The sequence below is a fragment of the Archocentrus centrarchus genome, chromosome 21 (genome assembly GCF_007364275.1).
Source record: "Archocentrus centrarchus isolate MPI-CPG fArcCen1 chromosome 21, fArcCen1, whole genome shotgun sequence".
NCBI classification, from domain to species: domain Eukaryota; kingdom Metazoa; phylum Chordata; class Actinopteri; order Cichliformes; family Cichlidae; genus Archocentrus; species Archocentrus centrarchus.
Window position 1 is genome coordinate 26,569,585 of NC_044366.1, and position 27,134 is coordinate 26,596,718.

Consider the following 27,134-nt stretch of genomic DNA (forward strand, 5'->3'; position numbering starts at 1 on the left):
TGGCCATGTGAGGACAATTTAGTTCAGTTAAATTAATTTCAACCTGTCCAGCACCCACTGGTGCACATATGCAAATGCACACAGGACTTAACAAATGAACAAAGTAAGAAGAAGAAAACAGACGGTGAGCATGAAATACATAGAAACCATGACTGGATGCCTGCCTATTTATCTGCATTCTTTTCCTTTATCTTCAGTGGAAGGCGCCTCAGGGTATAACTATCCGCTCTGCAATTAAATGAACGGGGAAAACCAGAGAAACTGTGAAATCTAAATTGGTAAGAAGTAACAATGCGGGTGGCTGCAGGCAGAGGCAGAGAGTGAAGCAACACCTGTTGATCTAATTGGAGGTTGTTTATCACAGAGAATATTAAATCAATAAAGTTTATTTCACTTAGAACTAGCCAAAAACTAAAGTGACCTCTATATTAGGCTATGGGACAGTGCCAGACCTGAATGCACCGAGTAATCTATAATGGTTAAATGTACAAAGTTTAATAGCTCTAATGTACATCTGTCAGGCTAGAAATAAATGGCAGCTTTTCAACCACAGCAAATGTGGTCCTGCCAATCAGTGATACTTCACACTTCATTGTGTCTCTGGATAAGAAGGTCACAGCAACAAAGCACACTTATCAGATTTCTGTGGGTTAACAAAGCAAGCTGATAACCAAATATCTCTAAATATCTCTAAATGTGGTTTTAGGTTTTGTTAAGCCTAATCCGAAGAAAGCCCTGCTAGGTCAAACTTGCTTTGTGGTACAGTCTCTGGACATTTACTGACATTGACTACTGTGTAAAAGCCTCTTGCATCAGTTCTGGTAATGGCATTGTTGCTATTTTGTTTACCAAATGCTGCTGAACGCAGCACTGATTCCTGATCCTAAACAACATCCAAATGCTACAAAGATGAGACATGTCCATAGCTGGATTTAGCCACTGTGATTCACCCACTGGTTTTCATATTTACATGAGGGGATGGAATGCTAAGTTATCGGCCAACTCTTCCTTGATTAACAATTATTGATTGTTTATAAATTGTGCAAGTACAATGCAATGATACAAAGCTACTTTCGGCTGCTCCCTTATTCACAAAAAATCGCCACAACAGGTAGCTTTGCATATTTGATTTTGCAGATTTTTACACAAAACCCCCCAAAGGATTTGTGCCGCCTCCTGGGATCAAACCAGGGATCTTTTGAACTGCAGCACAGACTTCTTGGGCTGAAGATACCTTGAAGCAAGCTGCAGTATTTGTCAGATAATCCCATTAAAAAAATGTTCCAAAGGCACCAACAGCTTCAGTGAGTCCAATTAGTGGAAGTAGCAGAAACCAACAGGATATACCTGACTGTGTCAGGACACCTGCCAATCAAGTCCACTACACCCCTAACTCCAGTCTTCAGATGGATGAGCTGTAAGAAAATGTTGCCAAAACCTTGTTTTTATACCAGGTTGCAAACATGATTGTTGTTGCTGTAAAGGTGGCCATTTTAGCATGAAACTCTAGAGGGATGGACTTGTTTTGGGAGGCAGACTCAAGTCATTAGAGCTGCAGTTTTTGGTGCTTCTGCTTTGGTTTTGTTTTTCAGACCTGGAGGCTGCCACTCTGACATGTCGTGAAAAAAAAAAAAAGACAGCTGGTTGATGGTACACTTCTTTTAACAGTTTCTTTTGATGCTACAAGCTAGTCCAACATGTCTCGGGCTTGTGAGCTGAGCGCACAGAAATTAAATTTTCATCAAACTCTGACCACACAGGAAAAGACTTCAAAACCTTACAGTGTGATCCTTTTATGTCCAGCAATTAAAATTCATTTTCCTGTGTCACCAAGGCTGGTTTCTGTAAAAACAAATTAAACAAACTGAAACTGATATCTTGCTTCTTACTGCAGCTCCCATAATATGCACCAACACCAGCCTGACGTCTGTCTATTAGACTCCAATTCTGAGACAAGGAAGCTCAAATGCTGCAAAGCTTCACTTTATTTAGGAAGACAAGCATGCAGCGTGATAGAGAGCTATAATGAATCTGTCTAAAACAAATGAAAATCTTTTAAAATGTATAATTAACTTAATTTGCAAGCATTACCTGTATGAACATCTCTGAAATCACAGCTCTATTAAACACTGTTTGGATGTGGCCGTAATTCTGTAAACCTTTTAGGCAGCTCCACAAAGTGAGACAGGAAGTAAATAAGCAAGACAGGCAGTCAATTTGGTCTTTAATATATTAATATAGCTAATTTAAAAAAAAAAAGCTTCATCTTTATTGTGTGCATCTGTTGAATGGAGCACTTTGCCCAGTGAAAAACAAAGATGTGCACGTTCCACATCTTTGTGTTACCTGACTTCTCTAAGCTTAACAACTGCAATCACAGTAAGTGGTGATCAGCTCATTAGGAAAATTGAAGGTTTCTAAATCCAGCTGATTGCATCCATGTAAAAGAAGCATTAACACTATATGACCAGTCATAAACACTGGCAAGTGTACATATACTGTACATGCACTAAAGCCATAAACCAGTAGGGCTCAGTCCATGTAGCCAAAGTAAGGAAGGAAAGCTGAAAAAATAACATTTCAAGCTTTGTGAAAGTGTAAGTTCATTACCAATATCTCTGCCCCAGCATTCAATAATGTCAATTACAGTGCTGTTCGCCATTAAATGAGTGGATTGCTGAGGTGTGTAAGACAGTTTATACTTTCACTTACAACCTAGGCAGTATTCATCAGTCTGAGCAGGTAAATAATAAATATAAAATAGCAAATCAAACTGTAAGCATGTTAAAAATCTAATGTAAATTCAACAAATGCTTAGAAATGAGCTTGCTTACAAAAATGAGAATCTATATCTCCCACTGTCTTTAGGTAGCTGTTGGTAAAGCCAAAGGTCTGTGAAGCTGTTTTCCAAGAAAACTGACTTCTATGCAGACTGGTGTGTTATTGCAAACGTATCATGTCTTAGAACAGATTAAGTCCTGATCCTCTTTATAAAAAGAGCAAAATAAACAAATACGCATCAGATGATTCTGTTACAGTTTATGTTCTGTGTCATTACAGGAAGTAATGACACGTTGATTTAGCTTGAAGTGGGAAATAAAAGGAAGTGTGTGGAGGTGGTGTGGTGTTTCTGGCTTTTCCATATTCTCTGAAGTATTGACATATAACAGTAATAGTTTCAATCTAAACGCTTACATAGCAGTGCTGCTTGCCAGAACGTGTTTTTGCTGCCCCAAACAGTGAATAAAGCTAATATTAGTGCAACACTGAAACTGAACACTGAAAGTAAACTCAGGTTTTGCATAATTGTCTAATACTGAGTCTCCTATCTTGCGAAAGGCTTGGTATAATCATCCCTTTGAAGTAGTAAGGAGATAGGGTTGCTTAGACTTTTTTTTTGCAATAAACTAGCATTCACACTTTTTTTAGCTTGTTTTCTCATCACTGTGAATAATTTTAAATCTGCTGCTGTTGTTCTGTGCACAGCTGTTGTGATAATTTCCTCTTTTAGTACAATGCAGTATTATACTGGGAGGCTGCTGGTGGACAGTTTGGTCTGAGAGTCACTTAAACGAGCTGACACGGTCCTTCTGGGAGATAAGTATAGCGCATGCTATGGGGCAATTCACCACATTTCTGTTTATTTCTGCTGTTAAGAAAGGCTGATGGTTGCTGTTCTGTAAACACTACACCAACACTACACAGGCTAATGCTGCTGAATAAGATTATAAACAGCTCACTCGCCTCCCTTCCCCACCTCTGACAAGAAGTGAATAAGCTTGCAAAACTTCAAAATGCCCACACTAATCAGCATTGTGAATTCCCATTTTCTAGCCAACACAGCCCACTGCTGAGAAGTGATAATAATCCTCTGCGTTGGCTTTGCTGAGATGTCTTCATCGTCAGTGCTCTGTAAGCAAAGAAAACATGAGCAAATGTAGAACTGCCAAGTCTGTATTTACAGTGAAAGACCTGTTAAGATGATTTAAATCCAAGGAATAAGTGTCAAGTCTGTCCTGCCAGGAAAATACAATCACAGTTCGGTCCCTTTTAATTAGTTAACTGGCAATTTCTATGTAAGAGGACAAACTTACAGAGCAGATATGCTTTATATGAGCACCATATCTTCTGCTTAATTGATCCCCAGTTAGCCATTAATTATTTGATTACCTCATTTAGCCTGCATGACATTGGTTTGTGTCAGCTCAGTCACTGACAAGTTAGCTCTAATTAAATCCATGAAGCCATTTACCAGGAGGGGCGCAATAGATATTCATGAGATTGTTTTAATTTGTAATAAAGACCGAAATTATCACCAGTGTTGAGAATATGAGCTGTTCTGTTGCAGCTACGTGCCATTGTTCCTCCATACGCCCGTGCTCTTGCCTGCGGCTTGACAGGATGTGTCCATCTGCCTTAAATGGCCATTACGAAGGAGTAATGTGCTACCATGTTACTCATAATTACATCTGGCTGGCCACACTGGGGTAATTTCAGTCATTTTGTAAAAGGTTTTCTGCCTGCCTTGTCAAAGTGCAGGGATGCAAACTCAATGGGATGAAAAAGCTGTCAGTTCTCGAACTGAATCGAGTACTTAAGATAAAAATCGCAAGGACTATGTAGAAAAGATGAATGCTGATTATGTAGCATTTCCAAGCAGAGGGAAATCACACCACATCTGATTTAAAATGATTTAAGAAAGATTTTTTTTCTTCTTTCAAACCAGATTCAGACTCTGAAAAAGGTGACTGAAACCAAACACACCCACAGAGGCCCAGGAGGGGATTTTGTTTCTGCAAACTAAAATTAAATAAGACACATGTAATTTCTCTTAAGTGGATAAGAAAATGGATGGATGGATGGATGGATGGATGATGAATGGTTGGGTGGATGGATGGATGGATGGATGGATGGATGGATGGATGGGTGGATGTATGTATGTATGGATGGATGGGTGGATGGAACGATGGATGCTTCTGCTTTTGGCTTGAAGCAATCTATCCTTGAAAAGCCATGCTGCTGAGCAGTCATAGACTGAAAGTTTTCAGAGAGAAAAATGATTATTCAGAAATGTTTCTGGCATTACCGAGAAACAAACCAAGCTTTTCTGCACTGTGATCTGTTGTGTTGGATTTTTCTACAACCGAACAGGAAAAAACTGGATATCTTTATGTTCCAGATGCTTGGCTGCACTGAGCAATTTAAAGACACCATGCTGAGTTTTTAGAAAAAATGAAATGAAATGTATTCATTATGTTTTCTCCCATTCTGTGGTGAGTTCCTAAAATGAACTCACTGATTGATAATAGAAATCAGAAGATAAATCTGTAATGTGAACAAACAGTAGCTGCAGCCCTCATAACTGTATTTTTTCTTTAGCACTAAAAACGATTTCAAGTGCTTGTGTTTGTTGTTAATCCAGATCTTTTATGTGCTTTTTCTTCTTCCACCACTTCTCTCTGCTACACTAGCCTGACATAAATGCTTTTTTTGTGAAACACAGAGTGCACACTATAAATGCCATTTTGGCACCTGTAGCAGAAAGAAGGTGTGCTTTACCAACAGCAGCGTAACACAGATCTCTGAGCCCTGTACATAAGCAGTCCCTGTAGCCCCACTTCCTTTCTTGAATATTGAACTGCAAGTACCACATTAAATACAAATCAGCCATATATCCATAAGTCTGCACAGTTTGAAATCTCCTCACATTTTGTAGTCTGTCGCCTGTATCGCACCTTCTTGTTCACTGTGTGCTACACAGACAGACTCCTGCTCACAGCCTTAAACTGTTTTCAACCTTTTTGGTGCTCAAACAAGATCATCAATAGCACACCATTATATTTATAGATAATATAATTATTTCAATAATTGTGAAAGTTTGTGAAAGCCCAAACTTATTTGAGTTTATGAAACTATAAAACTAAAATTACAGCACCTTGGTTGATAGCAGCATGTTAAAGTGCATCAGATTAAATCAGGTTTATGACACGTGCAATGATCTGATGTATTACAGCCATTTGATGTTATTGAACACAGAAGTTAGAGACGTCATGTACGGCAGTCTAATGATCTTGTGGATATACTGGTTGATTTAGTAGTACATATAATAATGTGAGAGCGTTCACAGGTATACTTGTGTGCTGGTGTTGGTGTTTCATTAGAACTAGTAAATGCTAAATAAATGCATCCACCATGTAAGTGATTAACTACAACTTTCTTTCGTTTTTTTAAATTAATAAGCAGTATCATTTTGCTATTATGAAATGCTGTTTCATCAACCTGAAACGCACCGGCTTCCTCAAAATGTCTTGTAATTGAGAACCACTGGTCCAACATGCCATAAAGCTTAATACTCCTTGATGTTAGTGTTGGTCAGCTTTCAGCTGAAACTGTTATCAGTCTATGAGCTCACCTTGTGTCACTTCACCTGCTGCTGCTTCATCCTCTCCGGCTGTTTCTGAAATGAAGGGCCATGCCTTTCGTGGTGTTAAGCTGTGCTGGGTCATTATTGTCACATCTGATTTCGGCTCACAGTCTTTAACAGGCGCTGATAGCTTAACCATTCCTAACCTGTGCTCTGCTCAGTTTTATTTTGAAAGAAAAGTGTTAACATTTGACTTCCCTCAATTTGCTTTCCCTCCTTCTCCTTTCCTTCCTTTTTTGATAGGGTGCATATTAGCAGCCGTCTTTAGCTGTGCTGTGAAGACAAGGCCAGCGCAGTGTGAACTAAACCATGTTGTCTTTGTAAGGGGTGAAAATACTATCAGAGAACCTCGACTACTTTTTGGAATCAAAGTTGAGTCACCCAACCAATTTATTCAAGGACATTCATTAATTATGACATTAATTACTTAGAGATAAAAAAATAAATAAATAAAAGCTAAACAAAAATAAACTTTTCATTCCAGGCTTACAAGGGTCAAATTGTTCAGTATATGTGTCATTACTGCAGTGTAATTAAACAACATAACACTAAGTCAGGTATTCAGATGTGTATTCATGTTGCATCCTGAATCAAGTACCCGTGTTCTTTTTTTTTTTAAACCAGGTGCGTTGGGAGATGGCCAAACATTTCCAGGCACTGGTTAAAGCATGCAAATAATGTTACAAATTTCAGGTACCATATTTTTCATTTTAATGTTGAATTTCACCAGATGGGATCACTTTTTCATCTTCATGAATAATAAAAGCTTCCGTGAGGTTTGGATTGAACAAAAAGCAAACGAGCCAAAAGCAGATTCTACCATTTATTACACATATTACATTCTTAAATAAAAATGCTCCACTTAACAGTTCTTGCATAGATATCTTACAATACCAATTTAGAAAAGAATTATGAAACAGACCAGTAACAAAAATAAATTTTCTTCTTCCTTAATAAAGAACATTACCATACTAACATCATATAATACAAATAATATTTTAAACACTTTATACAGCAAAAAATTGTAAGTAAAACAAGAGAACTGAAGATAAACTCAACTCAACAGAGGTGACAGTGAGAGAAGAGAGGAGGGCGGGGGTGGAGCGAAGGGTTATGGATCCAAGGTTGATATGAGCGGAGTTACAGAGCCCCTGCAGGGCAGGTGAGAAGGATGTCGTGATGGTGAAATCACATCTGCTTATCTTTTTTCCACTTTTCTACATGTCCATTCGTCCCAGAAAAAATACATATAAGTGTGATCCCTCAACAGCTGTGGTTTGAGTTGACTGTACACACAGTGGATCATTCAAAGGTGCTGAAATACCACTTGGCCACACAATATGTGGCATAAGGATTGGCACCAAATTGATTTTCTGTTAGCGTGGATGGTAATACTTTTATTTTTTTGTCAGTCTTATTTTGGCCAATTATTTCTGTCAGTCCTAAGACTACCGTGTTACTAACAGCACAGATCTATGAATAGACAATCACTCTGAACAAGTAAGATCAAATCTAAATGACTGAAGTCTTCTGTTTGGCACTTGACCTAAAGGAAACGTTTTAAGTTGTCTGGCTGTCGCCTAGATTTCACATTTTTGTGCATAACTGCATTGTTTTTACAATTAAATTATATTTCCTATTATATTTGCTGTACTAGTTCAGAAATGTAATGTCTCAGGTATAGGGTTGATAGGAACAGTCAGCTAAAGAATTACAATAATCAGACTGTTTGCTGAAGGTATACACTTCTGCACACAAATGACCACTTACGAAGGTTTAACTATCAAAGTGTTGATGGGATCTTTGTTTGTTTGTTTTTTTTTAATTGCAACTAAACTAAAGATTGTATAGATTGCATCTGTATAAAAGATGCAGTTGTGTAGAGCATAAAACATGTCATAAAAATCACAATTTTCAGTAAACTAACAATAGCCTTTTTTGATTGCAACATTTAAAAAACTAATGATAAATAATAATGTGCCAAAAAATCCCATATTTCCAATTCAAATGTGACACTCAGTGAAAACAAATATGGCCTTTTCATGTAACAAAAATAACATTTTCGCGTAACAACAGAACACAATTTTTTGGTACCGATCCTCTTGTCACATACATGCAGACAGAACAGGACAGACTCCAAAAAGTAGTCTGTTAACTAAAAGATTGCCCAGGAAAGCATCAGGCCAACTGAGCAGATGAACTGACAGAGGGGGGAAAGCACCTACAAAGATGGGTCATTTTAAGTTTAAAAAAAAAAAGAAACGGGAAACTCAGCGAGGACATTGAGTTGGTCAAGTGGAAAAGTTATTGCAGTCTCACCGAAGAACTGCTTGGGGATCCCAAGCTGCATAGCTCTTCAGAATACTTCTCAGAACAGCTGGATATCTATGAGCGTGCTGGGTCCCAGAGGGCTCTGATGGTTGTGTTTTGGTAGAGAGGGTTTGGTGTGGGCGAAGTGAAACATAGAGACACAAGGAGAAGGGTAAAGATCTGTGAATCTCTTATATACTGACACATCAAGCATGGACAAACACAGTAGTTACAGACAGCGTCACTCTGGGATGCCACTGATACCAAGAAAGTTCAACCAAGTCACAGCATGACTGAGTGTTTTCAGAGTACGACATATACCTCCAGAGCAAGAGTGATGAAAAAGGCATTTCGCTGGAGTTTTAAGCAGATATGTCAGTCTGATCTGTTCGAGGTGACCTGTAGAAAATGGTTCTTGGTGGCCATGTGCATCCTGGTCATGTAACAAATGTTAAGTGGATATTTGACAGAGTGCTCCAACAGACTATGCTAGCAGTGCGCGCACATGAAGAGTGCAATAGCTAAGTATGATCATGTAGTGCAATGTTTGCAAGAACTAAAGCAGATCTATAGAAACGCTGAAATGTCTGAGCGATCCTGTTCGCCACATATGGTTAATTACACACAGAGCGGTCTGCATGTAAGATCTCACGCTATTTACAAAAGCTGCCAGAAGTGACAATTCTTCATCAGGACGATATGGTGGAAAACTGTGAAAACTGAAGCCTTATCTCTCAAAGGACTGTGTCTAAACAACTAACTGTGGCTACAGAGGAAGTCTGAAGGGCGTTTCACACTGGGTTTTATTGGTTGGAGTCTAAACCTGAATTTTGATCACCTGTGCCTAAAGTCCCATTTACACGAGAACATTTTCAGTGGAAATGGTGTCGTTTTACCGTTTTCAAAAAGTAACGTGTTCAGATGCAAACATTTCAAAAACAATCTCCGTCTACACGGAAACACAAGATGTTGAAAAAGCTGTCGTTCAAATTGCCAGGCCACAAGTTGGTGGTGTGGATACAGGAGTCGCAATCATAGCGAGCATGTCCCAGCACCCCCTTTTTAAAAAAGTAGTGTTTTCACACTGTTCTCGTGTAAACGGGAGGCCGAAACACATCAAAACTTTACCATTTTCATCTGAAAACGTTCTTGTGTAAACGGGGCCTGACTCTACTGGTCTGCTTTTATGCTTGTACGTAAGGAGTGCTTGGAAGCACCAGTAAATGCAGGCTGCAGGTTTTACACAAGATGCTACAAGTTTACAAGTTCTATCATGTCAAATTAAGAGGTTATAAGTGCATCGTGTTGCTTGTTTTGATGAGTGAATGACCTCATGTTTAAAACAGCAGTTTAGTAAAAATAAGCCCCTGATCTGTAACTCCCCATCAAAGTGTGATGTTGCTGCTCATTCTGACACGCTAAAAAAACCACATTCTCATTAATATTACCGCATTTTTTAGATGAAATTAAACAGATTAACCTTCCAGTGTGAAAACACCTTCAGCAAATTCTCTGGGTTCCCCCTAAACTCTATCCATTTATTGAAAGGGAATGGAAAACTTGTCTGAAGTTGCTCATACAACAGTTTAACATTCCCAAAGACTCAAGCCCACCTTGACTTTGAAATGAGACTTGAGAGTGCTATCTGCAGTGTGCTAAGAAGCTAACTTAAACTAAAGCTACTTCACTCCTGCTTAAGCTGCTAGCGCCACTATACCAGGCACCCTATAAGACCATGAAAACGTTATTTTACATTTGTGAACAATGAGTTCGGCTCCAGCTGACAGTACACGAGAGGACTGAGAATGTTATGAGGCATGAAGCGTTGGAGCATACCGGTAATTAAGATTTAACGGTCACGTAAGAGAAACAATCCCTCTCCTTCCACCTTCCATCCATCACTCCTTTTCTGCACCTCTGCATCTCAGCTCTTTCCACTACATCTACTACATTCACAGCAGTTAACTTGCAGATATGCAAATCTTTGGGCAAAATGTGTAAAGTGTGCATTCAGCATTCCTGCAGCTGATAGTGCATGGACAACTGCTGTGGACAGAAAGGGAGAGATGGGGTGAGGATGGAGGGGGGATAGAGGGAAATTAGAATGGCACTTTAACTGTGAAGCACGGGGGAGGATCGGGGGACATGGAGTGGATTAAATATCTGTTGGGACTTTACAGATAAATGGTAATTTATTTTATCTGTAATCCATGAGATAAAATGCAATGGCTGATTTAATGATTTGGATATTTGTGTGGGTAAATAATTTTTTTTTTAAATCCTTTTTTTTTTCATGAAAGTTTAGCCTCTTGAATGAATATCTCACTGTCTCCTGATATTTCTCTGCGCTAACAGGACTTTCTGTTTGTTCTACATCAAATCTGTCCACTGGGTGCAGACTGCTGGAATCAAGGTCCCTGATGTTTTCTTTCTTTCTTTTTTTTTTCCTCCAGACCACTCAGTTTCCCTGTGACCCAGAGCTATCTCATTAGCTGAACTGCAACTTGAGAAGAGGACCCAGGAGTTAATGCTAATCAGAGCCATGGGACGGCAGCTAGCCGGCCTGGAGGAGCCTAAGAGACGACAGGAGACCCGGGCAACGCTGTGACAGAAGACCTGCTTTGACAGGCTCAGACGTGAAGGGAATGAAATGTGCATTTGTAACTGAAGTGATCTGTCGAATGTCTGGCGGGGTTTTAATTTAGATGAACTATGAGTCCTGGGAAGCACTACAATCTTAAATGTGCATTTTAATTTTTTTGTAACCCCAACCATTTTTGCTTTGTCTGTGTGGCTAGGGGCGCAACTGCTCAATGTGTTATTTCAAAACCGACACAGAAATGTGCTCAAAGTGGCATATCCTCTTATAGAGTCCTTAAAGCTCACTTTTTTTTTTTTTGCTTTTTTTTTTTGTTGCTTTTTAGCAGTTTTTAATTCAAAGTACAGTAAGTTTGCAAAAGATCAATTTAAGCTGAATTGAAGTAAGCGTGGATACAAAATGTTGCTTCCTGCTGCAGTAAGACAATGGCATTTTTCTTAAATAGGCTCAAAATTTTTAAATTAATGACAAATGATGACTGTCTTCCAAATAATTTGAACTAAATGCCGACTAATCTGGCAGATAGTCTGATTTTGTGTAGTTTAAATAGGATAAATCTGTGTAGCGCGAGGCATGGCTTTGCATCTCTTTAATATGATGCAAAGTCATCAAGCTCAGTGACTTGTATTTATGAATGAATGAAGGGTCAGAACAAAAAAACCTAATAAACACATTGTCAGCCGTTGCTTTCATAAAATAATTAAAAATAAATAAATAAAAAAATCCAACAGCAAATGCATCAGCTAGTTCTTCCCTCACACAGCTGCACACTTGTTTAGCAGTTAGAAATCAGTTATAAACCTCTTTGCTGAATGACTGCTTCCCTCACAGTCTGCCTCGTAGGGACACATACGTGCACACATAAACACATTCATGCCATCAAAAGCCTCACAAAAGTGCTACAATCCTGATCCCTCTGTGATTGTACGTTGTATAGGAGGGCTTCTTCTATATCTCTTTGCATGCCTCAACATTATGGCATGACTTTGCATTATCCAAGAATGAAGAAAAAAACCATCAGCACAGCTTCTGTAATGGAAACCAGCAACAATGAAAATGAAATCAAAAGTCAAACACTGGATTTGTCTCCTACACAAGCTGCTTTGTCATATTTAGCAGAAGGAGAGTTAATAGTGAAAGCTGCCGCTAGATACACAGAATTCATATGGAGGCGGTCTCCCGCTGATCTCTCCTGACCGGTGAGACTCTGCCCGTGGCTGAAGGGCAGTTCCATGCTGGAGGTTTTTGGTATCGATTGTTCGAAGCTGCACCATAAAACCCCCTGGAGGGGAATGTTTTCGCTGTTTCACCTAATGAAGGCTAGCGAGGCCAACTGGCACGATGACTGGGCACACTAGGATGTGAAAACCCCTGCCAGCTTCACGAACCTGCACCCTCACCCAACTGCACCAGTCAACAGCAGTGAATAATGGACTGTTTGCATGTGCTATGGGGCATATACAGTAGGTGGTGGTGGGCGGATGCAGCAGCAGTGTCTGTTGGTGCTGAGCGCCCTGATTGCAAGGCGAGTTCATTTTTTTTTTTTTTCCTTTCCGGCATCTATTGAGCAAAGGAAGCAGGCATTGTGGATATGCATTCACCTCAGTTTTCTCTGATCCACCATTGTTTACATTAAAAAGTGCGATTAGAGATAAAAGTCAGTGTTTTCATCACACATTATGAACTGCTTTGAAAATCCAGCAGGTGATTTAACAAACCTTACTGTGTGTGTGTTACGTCAGACAAATAGCATTAAACACAAACGGCCCCGCGTGTATCTCTTTGTGGGTGCTGAATATCACAACAGGAAACAAAGGACCCACCAAGTTTTTACGCGGTACCTTTAAGTCAGAAAATGGTTAATTTTATTTGTCAGATCAAAACTGGAGCTGGAATTTCTACACAGTAAGCTTTGATATCCCCCTAACAGTCTCCCTAATAACTCGATATTCAGGATAGATCACGATTTTCCCGAATGCTTCAGGCAATTTTGTCATTTTGAAGCACTTTTCCTATGAGCACAAAGCCAAATAACCAGATTTTTACCAACCATCTATAATAATAATAATAATAATAATATAATACTACATGACTGCTGCTGGTTTAATGTTTTAGTTCTGCTGCAGCTGATTTCTTTATGATTTCTTTATGATTATTTCTGATGAAAACATTGACTAATGCACTCAACTGTAACCAACAATGTAACCAGAGTCTCTGAAGTAAAAAAACGCTGATTAAATGAGAGGCACAAGCTGTAGTGAGGGATATGTGGGTGATTGTTGGAACTGAGAACAAGCTGATTTCTCACTTCAAAGGATTTGGAATCATTTGTTACCTCCAGCCGAGAGCTAAGATACTCTTCTGCTAAACAACAGTTGCTAAATTCCTACTGTGAAAAAAGATTTGGGAGCAGAACATATAATTCCAGGAAGAGTGTGCGTGCATGTGTTCATGAGCTGGTGTGTGTGTGTGTGTGTGTCTGCAATAAAGCCTGCCATGCAGTGTGTTGTTTTCCAACTCTGTTCATTAGTTTAATAATTATTTTCCTAAATCTTATTAGTCTTATCTCAAGAGGAGCCGTGAGCGTAAGAACTGCAGTGAAAGTGTGTGCGTGTCTGTGTGCGTGTGTGTGTGTGTGTGTGTGTTGACGGAGCATGTGTGCTTGTTCTGTATGCAGCGTGTAGAGTGAGACAGAATTGTTTTTGTGTTGTATTTTTTCAAGTCTTTTATGATTTTTTTTTCTTTGTGTTTCTTTTATCCTTATTTTTCGCCGTAGAAAAAGAAAACGAGAGCACAGATAACATTGAAAAAAAGTCAGTGCAGTCAGTGGATATGAAACAGGCAAATTTGACGGGTCGATGTGACCGTGTCTATTCAGAGCCACCACGCAAAGGTCGGCCGGCATCTTTAGTTCCACGTGAATAACCAAAAAGCAGCTCTTGAGCTTCCATTCTTGCCCTGCAGTGCTGCCAGGGAGATGAGATCTCAGAGTCTGTGAAAGCGCTCGAGGATGACTTTCGGAATCAGAATGATAAAAAAAAAAAGAGAAAAAAGAAAACAACAACCAAGAAACATATTTCCAGTTTTTAGCAATCCTCTGCCTGACTGGTAGAATATGAGACCACGGGAGGTCATAACAAGGTTTTGTTTTTCAGCTGCAGGGAGTCACAGGGCAGAAAGAGCAGCACACAAATGAAGACCTCTCTGCTTTCTGCTTTTATTTTAGTCCAAAAAAACCCACAAATCCCTTTTCTGAGAGTTGGTGTGATTCTGTTGTTTGTTCATCCACTGGTTGCTTGCAGACTGTAGATGCAGAGTCGGTGCACATGGGGATTATAAGACCAACAACGCTCTCCTTCTCATCCCACACATTCTGTTCAGTCATCTTAGATTTTTAGTTTTTTGTTTAGTTTTTTTTTCTTCTCAAACACGTTGCTGTGAGTTTTAAGACATTTTCTCCCAGAGAGAAAAGAACAAAGTGTCATTCTTTTTAATAACAATAAGAAGAAGAAGAATTATTGTCCTCTAAGTAGAAAAAAGGGAAGAAAGTGTCGCTGCGCATTTCTGTCAGATGGCCTGCGGAGGCGGCAGGGATCTCAGTGAAGGTGAGAGACGCAAACACCCACTGGAGGAGAGCCTGAGAGCTGCAGCGGCACCCGCTGACCGAGGTCCCACGGGCGCACCCGGTGTCCCGGGCACCGGGCTCGATTGTCAGCCATGCTAGGAGTCAATCCGTACAGTCTCTCTCCTGCAGAGTTGGCATTGTTGTTTTCTTCACAATGAGTACTGAAGCTGACTGCGGCAGGTGATGGTTTCTTGTGTTCCGTGTATGAGAAACATTGATAAGAAAAAAAAAAAGTTGAGTATTTGATTTCAAAAGCCGGTAAAGCACTAACAGCTGAATATATGGACATTTAAAAGTTTCTGCTCATCCAAAGTGACTCGATTATTTTAACACACTGACTACAGAGAAACTAAAAAAAAAAAAAAAAAAGGCGGCATAATGTTTTGTCAAGCGAGTATATGTTGGTTTGGCAGTGTCCAAGCCCCCAGAGCTGCATGAGAGTAGCTGGGGTTCACCGGGATGATGCATTCAAAGACGGGCATGTGAAGTGTTGACTATTGCGAACGTGAGTGTGTAATTTCAAAGAAAAGCAACAATCTAGCTACTCCTCGTTTTCCTCCTGCCCCCTTTTCCCGATGGCTATCTGAGCCTACTGGTGTTTGGACGGGTGGGGGTGGGGCATGAGGAGGGCAGTCGATAGCTTGACTGCCCATCCTTCTGTCCTCCTATCTCTCCTCTTCTTTCTCCTCCTCCTCCTCCTCCTCCTATTCCTCCTCTTCATGCTCCTACTCTCCTGCTCCTTTTCGTTTTTGTCCTTCAGATGTGCCTCTTCATGTGCAAGGCCAGGTGGTCTGACCTAGAGAAACACCTGCAGAGAAACATAGAAGACCAGATTCAGATATGCTCATTTAATATTCAGATAAATGCATGAAATATGTATGGGAAATGAGAGTTTAGAAACAGCAGAAGATGAATTTAAGCAGAATTCAAACATGATTAAAAAGAGAGTTACATAAATGACAAATGTAAAGCTGTGCAAAAGCTCAATTTGTCCTGTTTCCTTGTATATTCGCACAAAAATAACCACAATATATCAGGTTGGCAAGTGTTCCTAATTGATGCCACCGGCTCTGTTTATTATCTGAGAATGAGCCACACTCCTAGGCCCCTGAAATACCCACTGGCTCTGTGTAATTTTTGGAAAATCCCTATAATCACAGGCTCCTTGAACTTCCCATCGGCAATGTGTATTTGCTGGAAATGCTCCTCACTTTCCGCACCCCGATGGTTACCCCCACTCTGCTAATGTCTCTGCTAGATTCTCTCACTTGTGTTTCCTCCTTGGGTCATAGCTTCTCCCAGCAAGGATATGGGAGAGGGCGAGCGGGGAAGGAAGGACACACCTATTTCCTCGCTCTAAGAAGCCTCTGTGCTCTTTGCCTCCATGAGATGCATTTAAGGGATTAGAAGGTTCTTCATGATGGCAGAGGGGATGCGGGGAAGCAAAATGAAAAGCATTAAGTCTCTCTCTACTCCTTCTACTATTCTCTTTCTACTAGATACACTGTTAAAATATACCTGTTTGGGTATATCAGCCGGAAATATGACAACGATTATGCAAAAAATCAGCTAAAAAAACAGAAGTTTCTGGTTGTAACTCCAGTTCTATGAGTATGTGCACAGATGCTTAACTGCCCCAAGTCTGTGACTCTGCTCCATGACATTAGAGAGGGAGGTTTTATTTTAATAGTTCTCAACATATCAGCCATATTTTTATTCTAAAATATCATGATTATAAGTTAACCTAGTTCATAATATATAAAAGCACAACTGAATTAGTTATATGGAACACTGATGGACAACTTTGATAATTACACATAAATTTATTTTATTTATTTTTTTATTTTTGTTTTTTTATTTAAAAATACCTGATCCTTCCTTTATTCTAAGTTGTAAAACGGGAGATCTTTGACCTTTTTTAAAAAAAATTAATCATATCAAATAATTGTTAATAATTTTAAGTGTTAGACTATTTCCATCCATCCATCCACCCATTTTCTTCCACTTATCCAATTCAGGGTCGCCAGTAGTGTGAAAAGCCGGGTACACCCTGGACAGGTCTCCACTTGGGCGGGGCTAACACAGACAGAAAACCATTTTACCAGTTTAGAATCACAGTTAACCTGACCCCACCAACTGCATGTCTTTTGTTCAATGAAAAAAAGCATAATAATGGTGTCCTAGAAAACAATCAGTATCAGATTCCTCTGACATAGAAGCACTCATTTTTCGTTTCTTTACCAACTGTCATGTTAATTTTAACATCCAACACTTAACAGGACCGGTGCTATTCAGGTTTATCTGAGTCAGTTTGACTTTACGATGCTGCTTAAATGTCGAGTAGAGGCATCACAGCACTGTAGTGGTTAGCACTGTTCAAATCCGAATACAGTCCAAAGACATTCATGTTAGTATAACTGGTGATTGTACCAAGGTGTGAATGTGACTGTCTCTCTGTGTTACCCTCATGATAGAGTGGGGACCTGTCCAGAATATAGCCTTTTTGCCCTATGACAGCTGGGACATGAATGAATGAATGAATGTATGAATGAATGAATGAATACTGGTACATTTATATTCATTTTGCAGTCTGTAGGATAAATTCCAATAGATACTTCCTTAAACATGGTTTTGATAGCACCTATAGATCTTTCTGGAGAGCCGCCTCTGAATTAGAGACAACAATAAGATTTCAACATGCATCCAGACAGAGACAGACTAACAGAAGAAAGAAAGCTAGGATAACCATCAGTCTACAAATAGAGAAGCACACTACTTCACTTTAACACCACAGTGCATTTAAGTGTTCTTGCTTCACTGTGTCACACCAGTGAAACCCTGATGTAAAGATGAATAGAGACCAAGCCAGCCTCAGTGAATTCCTAAAAGTGACTCAAGCACCGCCATAAATCACAGCCAGACCTCTGAAGCTCAGGAGTCAGTCCTCCCGCTCAGAGTAAAACAGTGCTGTAGAAACTAATTAGATATGCACTGTGAGCATGGACACTAATACAGACAGGCTGCCAGTGCTTTCTGATGCTGGACCATTTAACTCAGCACTGGCTGCACCTGATGTGAGAGAGACACAAAACCAGGTGCTGGTGATATATATAATATTAAACTGACAATGCCACAAGTATTTTCATTTTATTGCCAGTACTTTATTAATTGTGAGGACATTAAAGCTGAACATCCAATATAAAACAAATCATGAACAGTATGGCTAAAGGAAAGGAAAAACAAAATGTGGGCGAGACTTAAATGAGAAATTAAAAATTCAATTTGCCAGAGGCTTTATTCATTATTAATTAGTCAAGCCTATTCTTTGTGTGAGTATGCATATGTGTGTGTGCGCGTGTAGATAGGCTGTTGTTCATTCCAGATAGAGACAACTAGACACAGAGCCAAATGTCCAAATTGTTAAACTGCAGCACAACCAGCTTCTACTGAGACTTATTCTCTGAATTTGAGTCCTGTCCTTCAAATGAGTAAACCTCGCTTGAGGGACAGTAAATTGTGCGCTACCTTGAGCTAGGCGAGTCGCAAAGAAGCCAGCTGAAAACTTTTAACTTCAGTGAAAAAAAGATCCCCATATGAACCGAAAGGTGATCAGCTCAAAGGAAAATTGTGATCATGCGCTTACATGTGTATAACATGTCAAACTTAAGCTATGTCACTAAGGGTGAGTGATGCGTACTGATACATATTAGGTCTATTAATGCTTTCTCATAAAAACCTCTGCTGCCCAGCTCCACTTCCACCTAGTACCTACATTTGAAGGGCCTTAAACCTAATAAACACAAATTCTCAAAAAACTAGAAAAAAAATAAATAACACTGGCTGCGCTACTTAAAGGTTTGGCAGTAAAAGTAAAGAAAAATAAGAAAAATACTGTTCCATTAAGCAACAGTGTTTGATGCAGAAAGATGCCAACAACAGGTTGCCTAGGAAAAGATGCCAATTGCATTTGCTAAAATCGTAAAACCTGCTGCTCCCTACTGGGTGTCATTAAATCCCTCTGACGATTGTTTTGAGTCACACCATCTGTCGGCCACTTTTGCTTTTTCATCTCTGCTCCTGCGTGAGATCCTTCTGTGTTGATTTTAATAAGCCTGAAAGTCATTTTTCTCTCTCTCTAGTTTTGGCCTTCCAGTCTGAGGATTAAAGTTTGCTTATAGACTTTACCAAAGCACCAGCACGTGTTTAGTCAAGGTTGCAGAGATGCTGGTGAAAGAAAACTTGTATGTCTCGAAAATGTCAGCTTTTAATTTCATGCCAGAAGGATAACAAGGCTGAGAAATTCAACTGCAGTTTGTTTGTTTGTTTGTTTTTGCTATTATAGTGTTGAGAGTAGGTTTTCTATATATTAGGTGTGGACCAGCTGTTAATTCACCTAAAGTCTTACACTGAACACGGTGTGAGTGTTCAGTTGAACTCTGCTGCATGTTGCTCTGTGATTCAGTGTTTCCCCTCAGCTCTAAGCTCACCGTGTGGTACCTACTGTACACCTGCACCACTCTGTGCGTGTGTGTGTCCGTGTGTGTGTGTGTGTGTGTGTGTGTCGTGTCTGGACAGATGGCCATGTAAGTTACTTTGTCAATGTTGGGGGTGGGTTGGGGGAGCCTCAGGACCAGCTGGTAACCCCCCCCTTCTTTTCCTCCTCAAAACTCTCCTCTCTCATCCTCTTTTTTTCCCACCTCCTCTGTCCAGCTCCAAGGAAACATCGGGGGGTCCCCGCTTGATTAGGCGGGATTAATAACACACTGCTGTGTGTATGTGTGTCTGTTTCCCCAGGAGAAATTGTGTCAGATTGAACATTCTATCTAATGTTAACCTCCATGCCTGCCACTTTTTGCCATTCTCATGGTAATATGTGGTGGGCTCCACCCACCACAGATGTATGTGTGTGTCTGTGTGTGTCTGTCTGTCCAGTACTGTACAGATCAAGGCGCATATCGCTATATTAACCTTGTAATTCGAACTAACTAAAAAGCCAAAAATGGAAATGTGAAAACAAGAGTAAGCCGAGTTGTTTTAAAAAGCAATGACTGCTCTCGTTGTACAAGATTTAAAAAAAAAAAAAAAAAGAAACTTTTACGTAAAGATGAAACATGTGTGACCACCTGACGCAGAAAGAGTCTGAATCTCTGTCTGCAGCATATTGAATTGTGAGGACATTTAATCAAAGAAGCCGCTATTTCCCAATGCAGATGTTCATGCTTTGCATTGATGACTCACTTCGGAGAATCTCGGCAAATGTCTGCATCAGTGCAGCAAATGAACGGCACCCTTACCTCACACGCTGAAACCTCACTTCAGGTAGAGCTGCAGTTGCGCTTACAACTGAATCGGCTTATGTCTGTGCCATTGTGTGTCGAAGTGTTGTCTTTATACATCCAGACATTTAAATATTCATGCGAGTCAATATGACTTTGCATCTAAACATCTTTGAGCTCAATATGCATGTGTGTGTGATGTGTCTGCATGCTGCGTTTGTGCATTTATGCATGTGCCAGAAAAGAGCTAATACAGTCCCAGCTCTCAGTCTGGATTAGAAGCTTTCCAGCAGGTTTCTGGGGGGTTTTATGTCTAAAATCCTAACTAGAGAGAACCCACAACAGCCAATTACACTGTCTCTAGGGCAAAAGTTTGTGTGTGTGCGTGTGTGCATGTGTTTCTTTCATTCGAAAGGTATTACAGCCGTATACACATTCAGAGAGAGTGAATGTTAAAGTGGAGCTGGCATCTGGTGCCACTCAATTAGCTGTGGCCTGCTTGCCAATAGCCAGAATCCATTTAACTGCCAGCACAGAAGCATGAGTAAGCACACACACATTCAAACACACACACTCTCTTTACCTTAAGGACCAAACACAAAACAGTGACAAGCTGACTCTCAACAGACTCACAAACACATCCCTGGTTTTTGTCTACCAGGAGATTTAGTTTGACTTTAGTTTAAGGCATACGCCCCCTCATCTGCTTCTCCTTTGTTGTCCTCTGCCGCATCAGATGTGAGTTGGTAAAACAAAAAATCAGTGATGCAGGATCAACAACAAAAATATCCTACTATCTAATACATAATGTGACTTACAAGTTAGTAATAACATGTATTCCACTGGCTGCCCTATAACATGAGTCCCCTCAGGACCAACATGATTTAAAATGAGAACATATTTTACCATTAAATTTACTATGCAATGAGCTAAAGTCACATAAGTGGCCACCTGAACTCCTCTTGCACACAGCTGCTCATGAAACTGCTCAAAACCTCAGAACGACTCTTTGCAGCATTTATTATTTTTGCTTATTTAGCGCAATCGATTCCCTTGTTTGAAAGAAAAGAAGGTGAAAGTTGTTGTAGGCACAGTGTGAAACCACAGTAATTGCATATAGAACAAAGGTAGGGGAAAAATATATATTTTTCTTTTTAAATATATGATTTGCCAGAGACCGACTGACTCCCTACTGTTTGATGCAACAGCAAACGATGTTCAGAGGTAATTTTCATAGAGGAAGAAATTGTAGCCAACTGTCCTCATTTTTGACAGCGAGCATGAAAAGTTGAAAACTCATTTTGTCGTCTTACCAGACACCACTTTGATCATTTTTAGTGATTTTGGTGAGGCTGCTCTGTGTTATATTTATCATAGTTTTAACCTAAGGTGCCAGATGGCTCATTAAGCCTCAATTATACTTTTCATATCTGCAAGTCCACTGGGGTCCACTCAGGCCTGAATGAGGTCAATTTAACCACTGGATGGTGAGCGTGAGGGTCCGTTTATTGTGACTGCATGGGTGGGTCACACAAATAGATATCTGCTAATCAGTTATCAGTACATAAATAAATTAATACAGAAATTCTGGTAATACACATTGTGCTGTCTGCACAATTAACCCTAGAACACTAGCCTGAGTTTTGTAACACAATCACTTTCACATGGGTGAAAATCACCTGACATTAGTGTTCTACAGTTAACTGCGTAGCGTGACATATTATTTCCCCAGTACTGCATTAAAAGGCTTCAATACCACAAACAGAGTCAAAAGGTCCAGTTCAGTGACTCAAATTAGCAAAAGTGAAACCTTGCAGACAGCTAGTGGTACCCTTCTGTCAATCAAAATGGCTGCACCCATAAAAATGTATAGCCATAGGGCTTAATATAATTTAAATGGCTGAGTTATTAAAACAGAATACACCCTCAGCTGTCATGAAGACCAAAACCCTTTTTGTACCTGACTGTAAAATGTCTTGTTTCTTCTCTAAGGCTGGGCATTTTAATGTGGGAGTTTGGGGGGGGGGGGTCTCCGGTGCGTTTTCTTACCGTGGTGTGTCACAGTGTCTTGTTTTTTGATAAAACCTGGAAATCATTAGTTCCAAGTAAAACTTTCCAGATACATGACGCACATCCCTTTGGCTTGTATATCGAAAAAAGACAACCATTCTTATTGTTATTGTTGTACTTGGACTGTAGGGGAAACACTGGTCCTGCCACATGAAGGGCATGAAAGCCCTGCAAGTGTGAACTGTTTGCTGTTTATGTGTCGCCTGTGTGCTTACCTGTCGCAGTGGTTGCACTTGAATGGCTTCGCTCCGGTGTGTTTGCGGTAGTGTCGTGTCAGCTCGTCACTGCGGGCAAAGCGCCATTCGCAGCCCTCCCATGAGCACTTATAGGGCTTTTCACCTGAGAGGGGGAGAGGGGGGGGGGGGGGGGGGGGGGGGGGGGGGGAAGGTGTCACATTTTATAATAATCTTTACATCTAATTTCACACATCTAAACTACAGCTGTTCACTAGTGTACAGGTTACCACCTCTGGCTTTTTCCAAACACACACACACACACACACACACACACACACACACACACACACACACACACACACACACACACACACACACACACACACACAGCCCAGAGGCCAGCCCAGGCAGACAAGTTTTAACACAACAGCCATTTCAATGAGCCAACACACTCAATTAGCTGTAAATGAAGTCTTTCAGCACAGCGGCGTGTTAATTCATAATCCCAAATTCACCCTGAAATGAATCTTGTTTTGTTCCCTCTACACCCCACCCCCCCAACTACCACCATCACCACCACCAAAAACCCAACACCTCCATCCACCCACCCACCCACACACACATACACATACATGAACACATATGCACACCCTGAGGTGGGGTAGGGAGGGTCTGAAATGTAAATGAAGTTTCATCCCCCGGTTCACCAGATGGGAGAAGAGATGGTCTATTGTTCTCAGCCTGTAGTTATCTCTCCATGATAGAAAGCCTTCCAGCTGTGCGTGTGTGTATTACACTGAGAGGTGTGTGTGTGTAGTGTGTAGTGTGTAGTGTGTAGGAGCAGACTGTCTTCAGATGGGACCTGAAGATGTCTCACTGTGTACATGCTTGTATGAGATTTCTCTCTCTCTCTCTCTCTCTGTCTATGTGGGATAAGCAGATAAAGCAGTGAATCTGGCCTTCCACCAACCCCTCCCCCCAACCTCCCACAACTACTAATAAGATGAGTATTTAAATATGTTAAAACAGAGTTTCAAAAAACGCACATGAAAATGTACCCCGTTTCTCTTCAACTAAACCATTTCTCCATTTAGTGTGAGACACATACTTGGGCTCATCATCCACAAAGGTAATCACAGAGTCCTCGTATGGGTGGTAACACTAACAAGCTGTTTTGGATTATGTGTCACATTGCAGTAAACACTGCTTTTTAAAGTTTAAATGCATCTTTGTGTCTCTGTTCTGTCCTTTAGGCAGACTAGCTTTTCACTTTTGCTAAAAACTCCCTGGGAGGACTGGGAGTGGCGCTGGGTTACAAACTAAAGTAGTCTGCTGATGGCTTAGCAGTATCTAACATGCACATGCCGTGTTTTGTTGGAGAGGAATTTGGCTTGTGATAAAAGCTCAGCTCCTGCAGGCTCATTACTTTTGACCTTGAACTTTTATTCTGTTTCAGAGCTCCTCTTTTTAAAGAAACATGGGACAATGCTTAAATATAAACCCAAACACTGGGTTTTCTCCACTGCACACTGTGCTGAGGAAAAAAAAAACTGTCTGAATGTAATTGCCGACCCCTGGTGTGTGTGCGTGTGAACTGTGGGGTGGTAACTATAATTGGGGTCTTAATGACTCTTAATGGGGAGTAATACAGCAGCTTACAGTCAGTTAGCCAGATGTCCCTGCAGCCCCTCTACTCTCATCACAGCACACACCAATCTTCTTAAGGAGACAAACACAAACATGCACCAATTCAGGAGCTAAGTGGAACTAATGTGAACTCTGAGGAGTGCAAAATATGTTTGAAACCCTAAACGGACCCTGAAGTGAGCTTTCACTGTCCTCAAAATTTTTGAATTTTGAACCTGGAAAATCAAAATGGAAATACACAGAGCCAAGATGGAGAAACTAGTCTTATGCATCAATTAAAAACCTGGTGCCAGACCCACCTACAACTTGGTTTTGTCAGTGATTCAAATAAGTCTGATGTTATGCTCACTGGTGCTCTCTCTCTAATTGCAAAAAAAAAAAAAAGAAGAAGAAGAAAAAAACATCAAATCAATCAGAACTTTGTTGGCTGGGTTCACTTTAATCATCATCATCCTCTTGTGTCAGAGCCAGAAAAATGATGAAAAGCTTGAGTAAGATCGGAGGAACAACAGCTTCTGCCTTAACTGAAATGATGTCGGTGAGACAGTCGAGCTGCTTCTTACGGGTGGAGATGAAGAAGCCGGGCAGAAAATAACAAAATTCAACATGAACGCCTGCAGGAGGCGCCGTAAATCATGAAAAAAACCTAAATGGTTGTGTTACCAGGCCAGCCACTAAGGTACCGCTTCAGGTACCTGGCACTGAATTGCGTGAATTGAAATGAAATGCTTGTGGTAATCTGCCCTCTTGAAGATTAAAATAGACTAGCTGAAAGAAACATTTGCATTTGAACATTTGGAGATGAATGCATAAAATCTGATGCAGCGATATTTAAGTATGCAGCTTCCTTCCTTTCTTTCACTTTCTTTATCTTTTTTTTGCTGCTTATGTCCCGAGTCTTACTGCAGCCCGTAGCGTGTCTGTCATCCAATTTTTAAGAAGTTTAACTGTCTCAATTCATCACCTTGAACCATCATGGCAGAATAATACAACTACAAGAAAGTATACCTTCACGTGGGCTAGTATGTGAGGTGGAGAGCAGCTCTGACAGCAAAGTGATGCAACAAGAAGTAAAAGATGATGTGCTACAGGGACATCCGACTGTGAATGATGCCCTCTTCCCCTTTATTTCCCCACAGTCAGGGTGTCTCTTTGATCGGTGGCGTCTTTTCTCCATAGACACAACATGACTGCAGTTTCGGTTGGACTAAATTAATTCCAGCTCACGAGCGCTGCTCTCCAGGATTTGCATATTCAAATTCTCCAGTCAAATCTCATGCAGCCTGATGCAGATTCCCACAACAGGGATCTGGGTTTCGTTCCTGTCTCTCCACTGTACATTTTTAGCGACAGGCCTTCTTAGCCACCGTAGTTTCTGACGTGTTGTGGATCACTGTGGACACAATGTCTTGGGGTCTCAGAGCAGTGTAATCTAATCTCCCCAAACTTCTCCAGCTGCCATCTGTATTTCATTGTGTTTTACCATAATATTGGAGTTTGTTGTCATAAATATCTTGAGACTCCACCAAGTGTACACACACTTAACTCAACACTACACATGTGAAAATAAAGAAAAACATTACAGTATAGTTTGTTGGCTAGAACTAGCTGATCAGACAACACATCTACCAATGGTACTTCTATAATCAATACACAAAAAAAACATTTGAAGGAGTTTTGTGAATGAATCAGTGTAGTTTCTGATTTAGAATTTATACTGATGGCATTGGCCTTTGAAAGATATCAGTCTATCATGTAATATACGTTTATTTGTTTAATTTGAGAAGTGGCAACGACTGGGCGTAGCATAGATGGTAGAAGGAGCTTCCACTAAAAAAAGAAAAGTCAGAGCAGCTCATTTAAAATATAAGCTACTGCATTTCAGTCCTTGTAAATTAAACTCTAAGCAGGGCACTTGTGTGAATTTACATAAATGTATAAAACATCACAGGAAAGCAGCCCATGAGCGGTGATGAAACAAAAACACCCTGAACATGTCCAGACCAATCCCTCTGCATGGAGAAAGTAAAACATGACACACAGACCGGATCAGAGTTATGCACATGCATTTAAAATGACTCATTAGATTTTGCCCCTGGTAAGGTCTCCCACAACAAATTGACCCTGGGTGAGGGGCCCGATGAAGAGCCATTCACAAAACCCCTATGAAGAAACAAGCAAGGCACCAGTTCACCCTGCCCGGGACAGGGTTACTGGGGTGCCACCGTGCAGCCAGGCCTGGGGAGGGAGCTCGAGGGAGAGAGCCTGGTGGCCGTGTCTTAGCTGATGGGGCCTGGTCAGGCACAGCCCCAAGAGGATACATGGGCCCACCCTCTTGTGGGATGGTCACCTAGGGTTCAGGTGCAATGCGTGTCAAGCAGCAGTCAAGGGCGGAGGCCTGGCAGTCTGATACCCGGCTATTGAAGCTAGCTCCTGGGACATGGAACATCACCTTTCTAGTGGGAAAGGAGGATAGAGTCTGGCTCAAATCAACACACGGCTTGAACCAGTCTCCTGGAGAGGGGCTTGATTCTGTTCCAATCTGGAGTTGCCCTCACTGAGAGGCAGCAGGCAGGGATGGGTATACTTGTATCCCCTGTGTTTTACTGCCTGCACACTGGAGTTTTCCCTGGTAGATGAGAGGAGCTCATGATGGGCTTCCCTGTGCCTTCAGGTCGGGGAACAGTTCCTGTCGTTTGCATTTAAGCCCCGAACAACAGTTCGGCTGGCTGCATGAGCAGTGTGGGATCATCCTGACAGAGAATGGAACAAAAGGCAGCCAACATCCAAAACAGAGCTTTGAACGTCCTTCAAGAAGCCTGGAGAACTATTCCTGAAGATTAAGACTGTGTTGAAGAATAATCTTTGCTTTCTATACTGTATACTATGTACTTAAATACTGTATTTCTACATATGTTTGCACAAGTTTGAATAAACCTCTGCATTTATCTCTCACATTCGTAGCAAATATAAAGAAATGACTCGACATTTGTAAAGTACTATATCT

The 27,134-nt window shown here is 40.7% G+C and overlaps 1 protein-coding gene across 1 annotated transcript in view; it reads right to left on the reverse strand.

The window, feature by feature from the left end:
* Nucleotides 1-13,567: 13,567 nt before the first annotated feature.
* The window catches only part of klf7b (Kruppel like factor 7b), a 60,308-nt gene continuing 46,741 nt past the window's right edge, over nucleotides 13,568-27,134 (reverse strand). The window contains exons 3-4 of the mRNA XM_030758421.1: nucleotides 22,520-22,643; nucleotides 13,568-15,766 (exon numbers count right to left, since the gene is read on the reverse strand). Coding sequence (XP_030614281.1) covers nucleotides 15,715-15,766; nucleotides 22,520-22,643 — 176 coding nt within the window. The 3' untranslated portion in view covers nucleotides 13,568-15,714. The remainder of the gene's footprint in view (nucleotides 15,767-22,519; nucleotides 22,644-27,134) is intronic.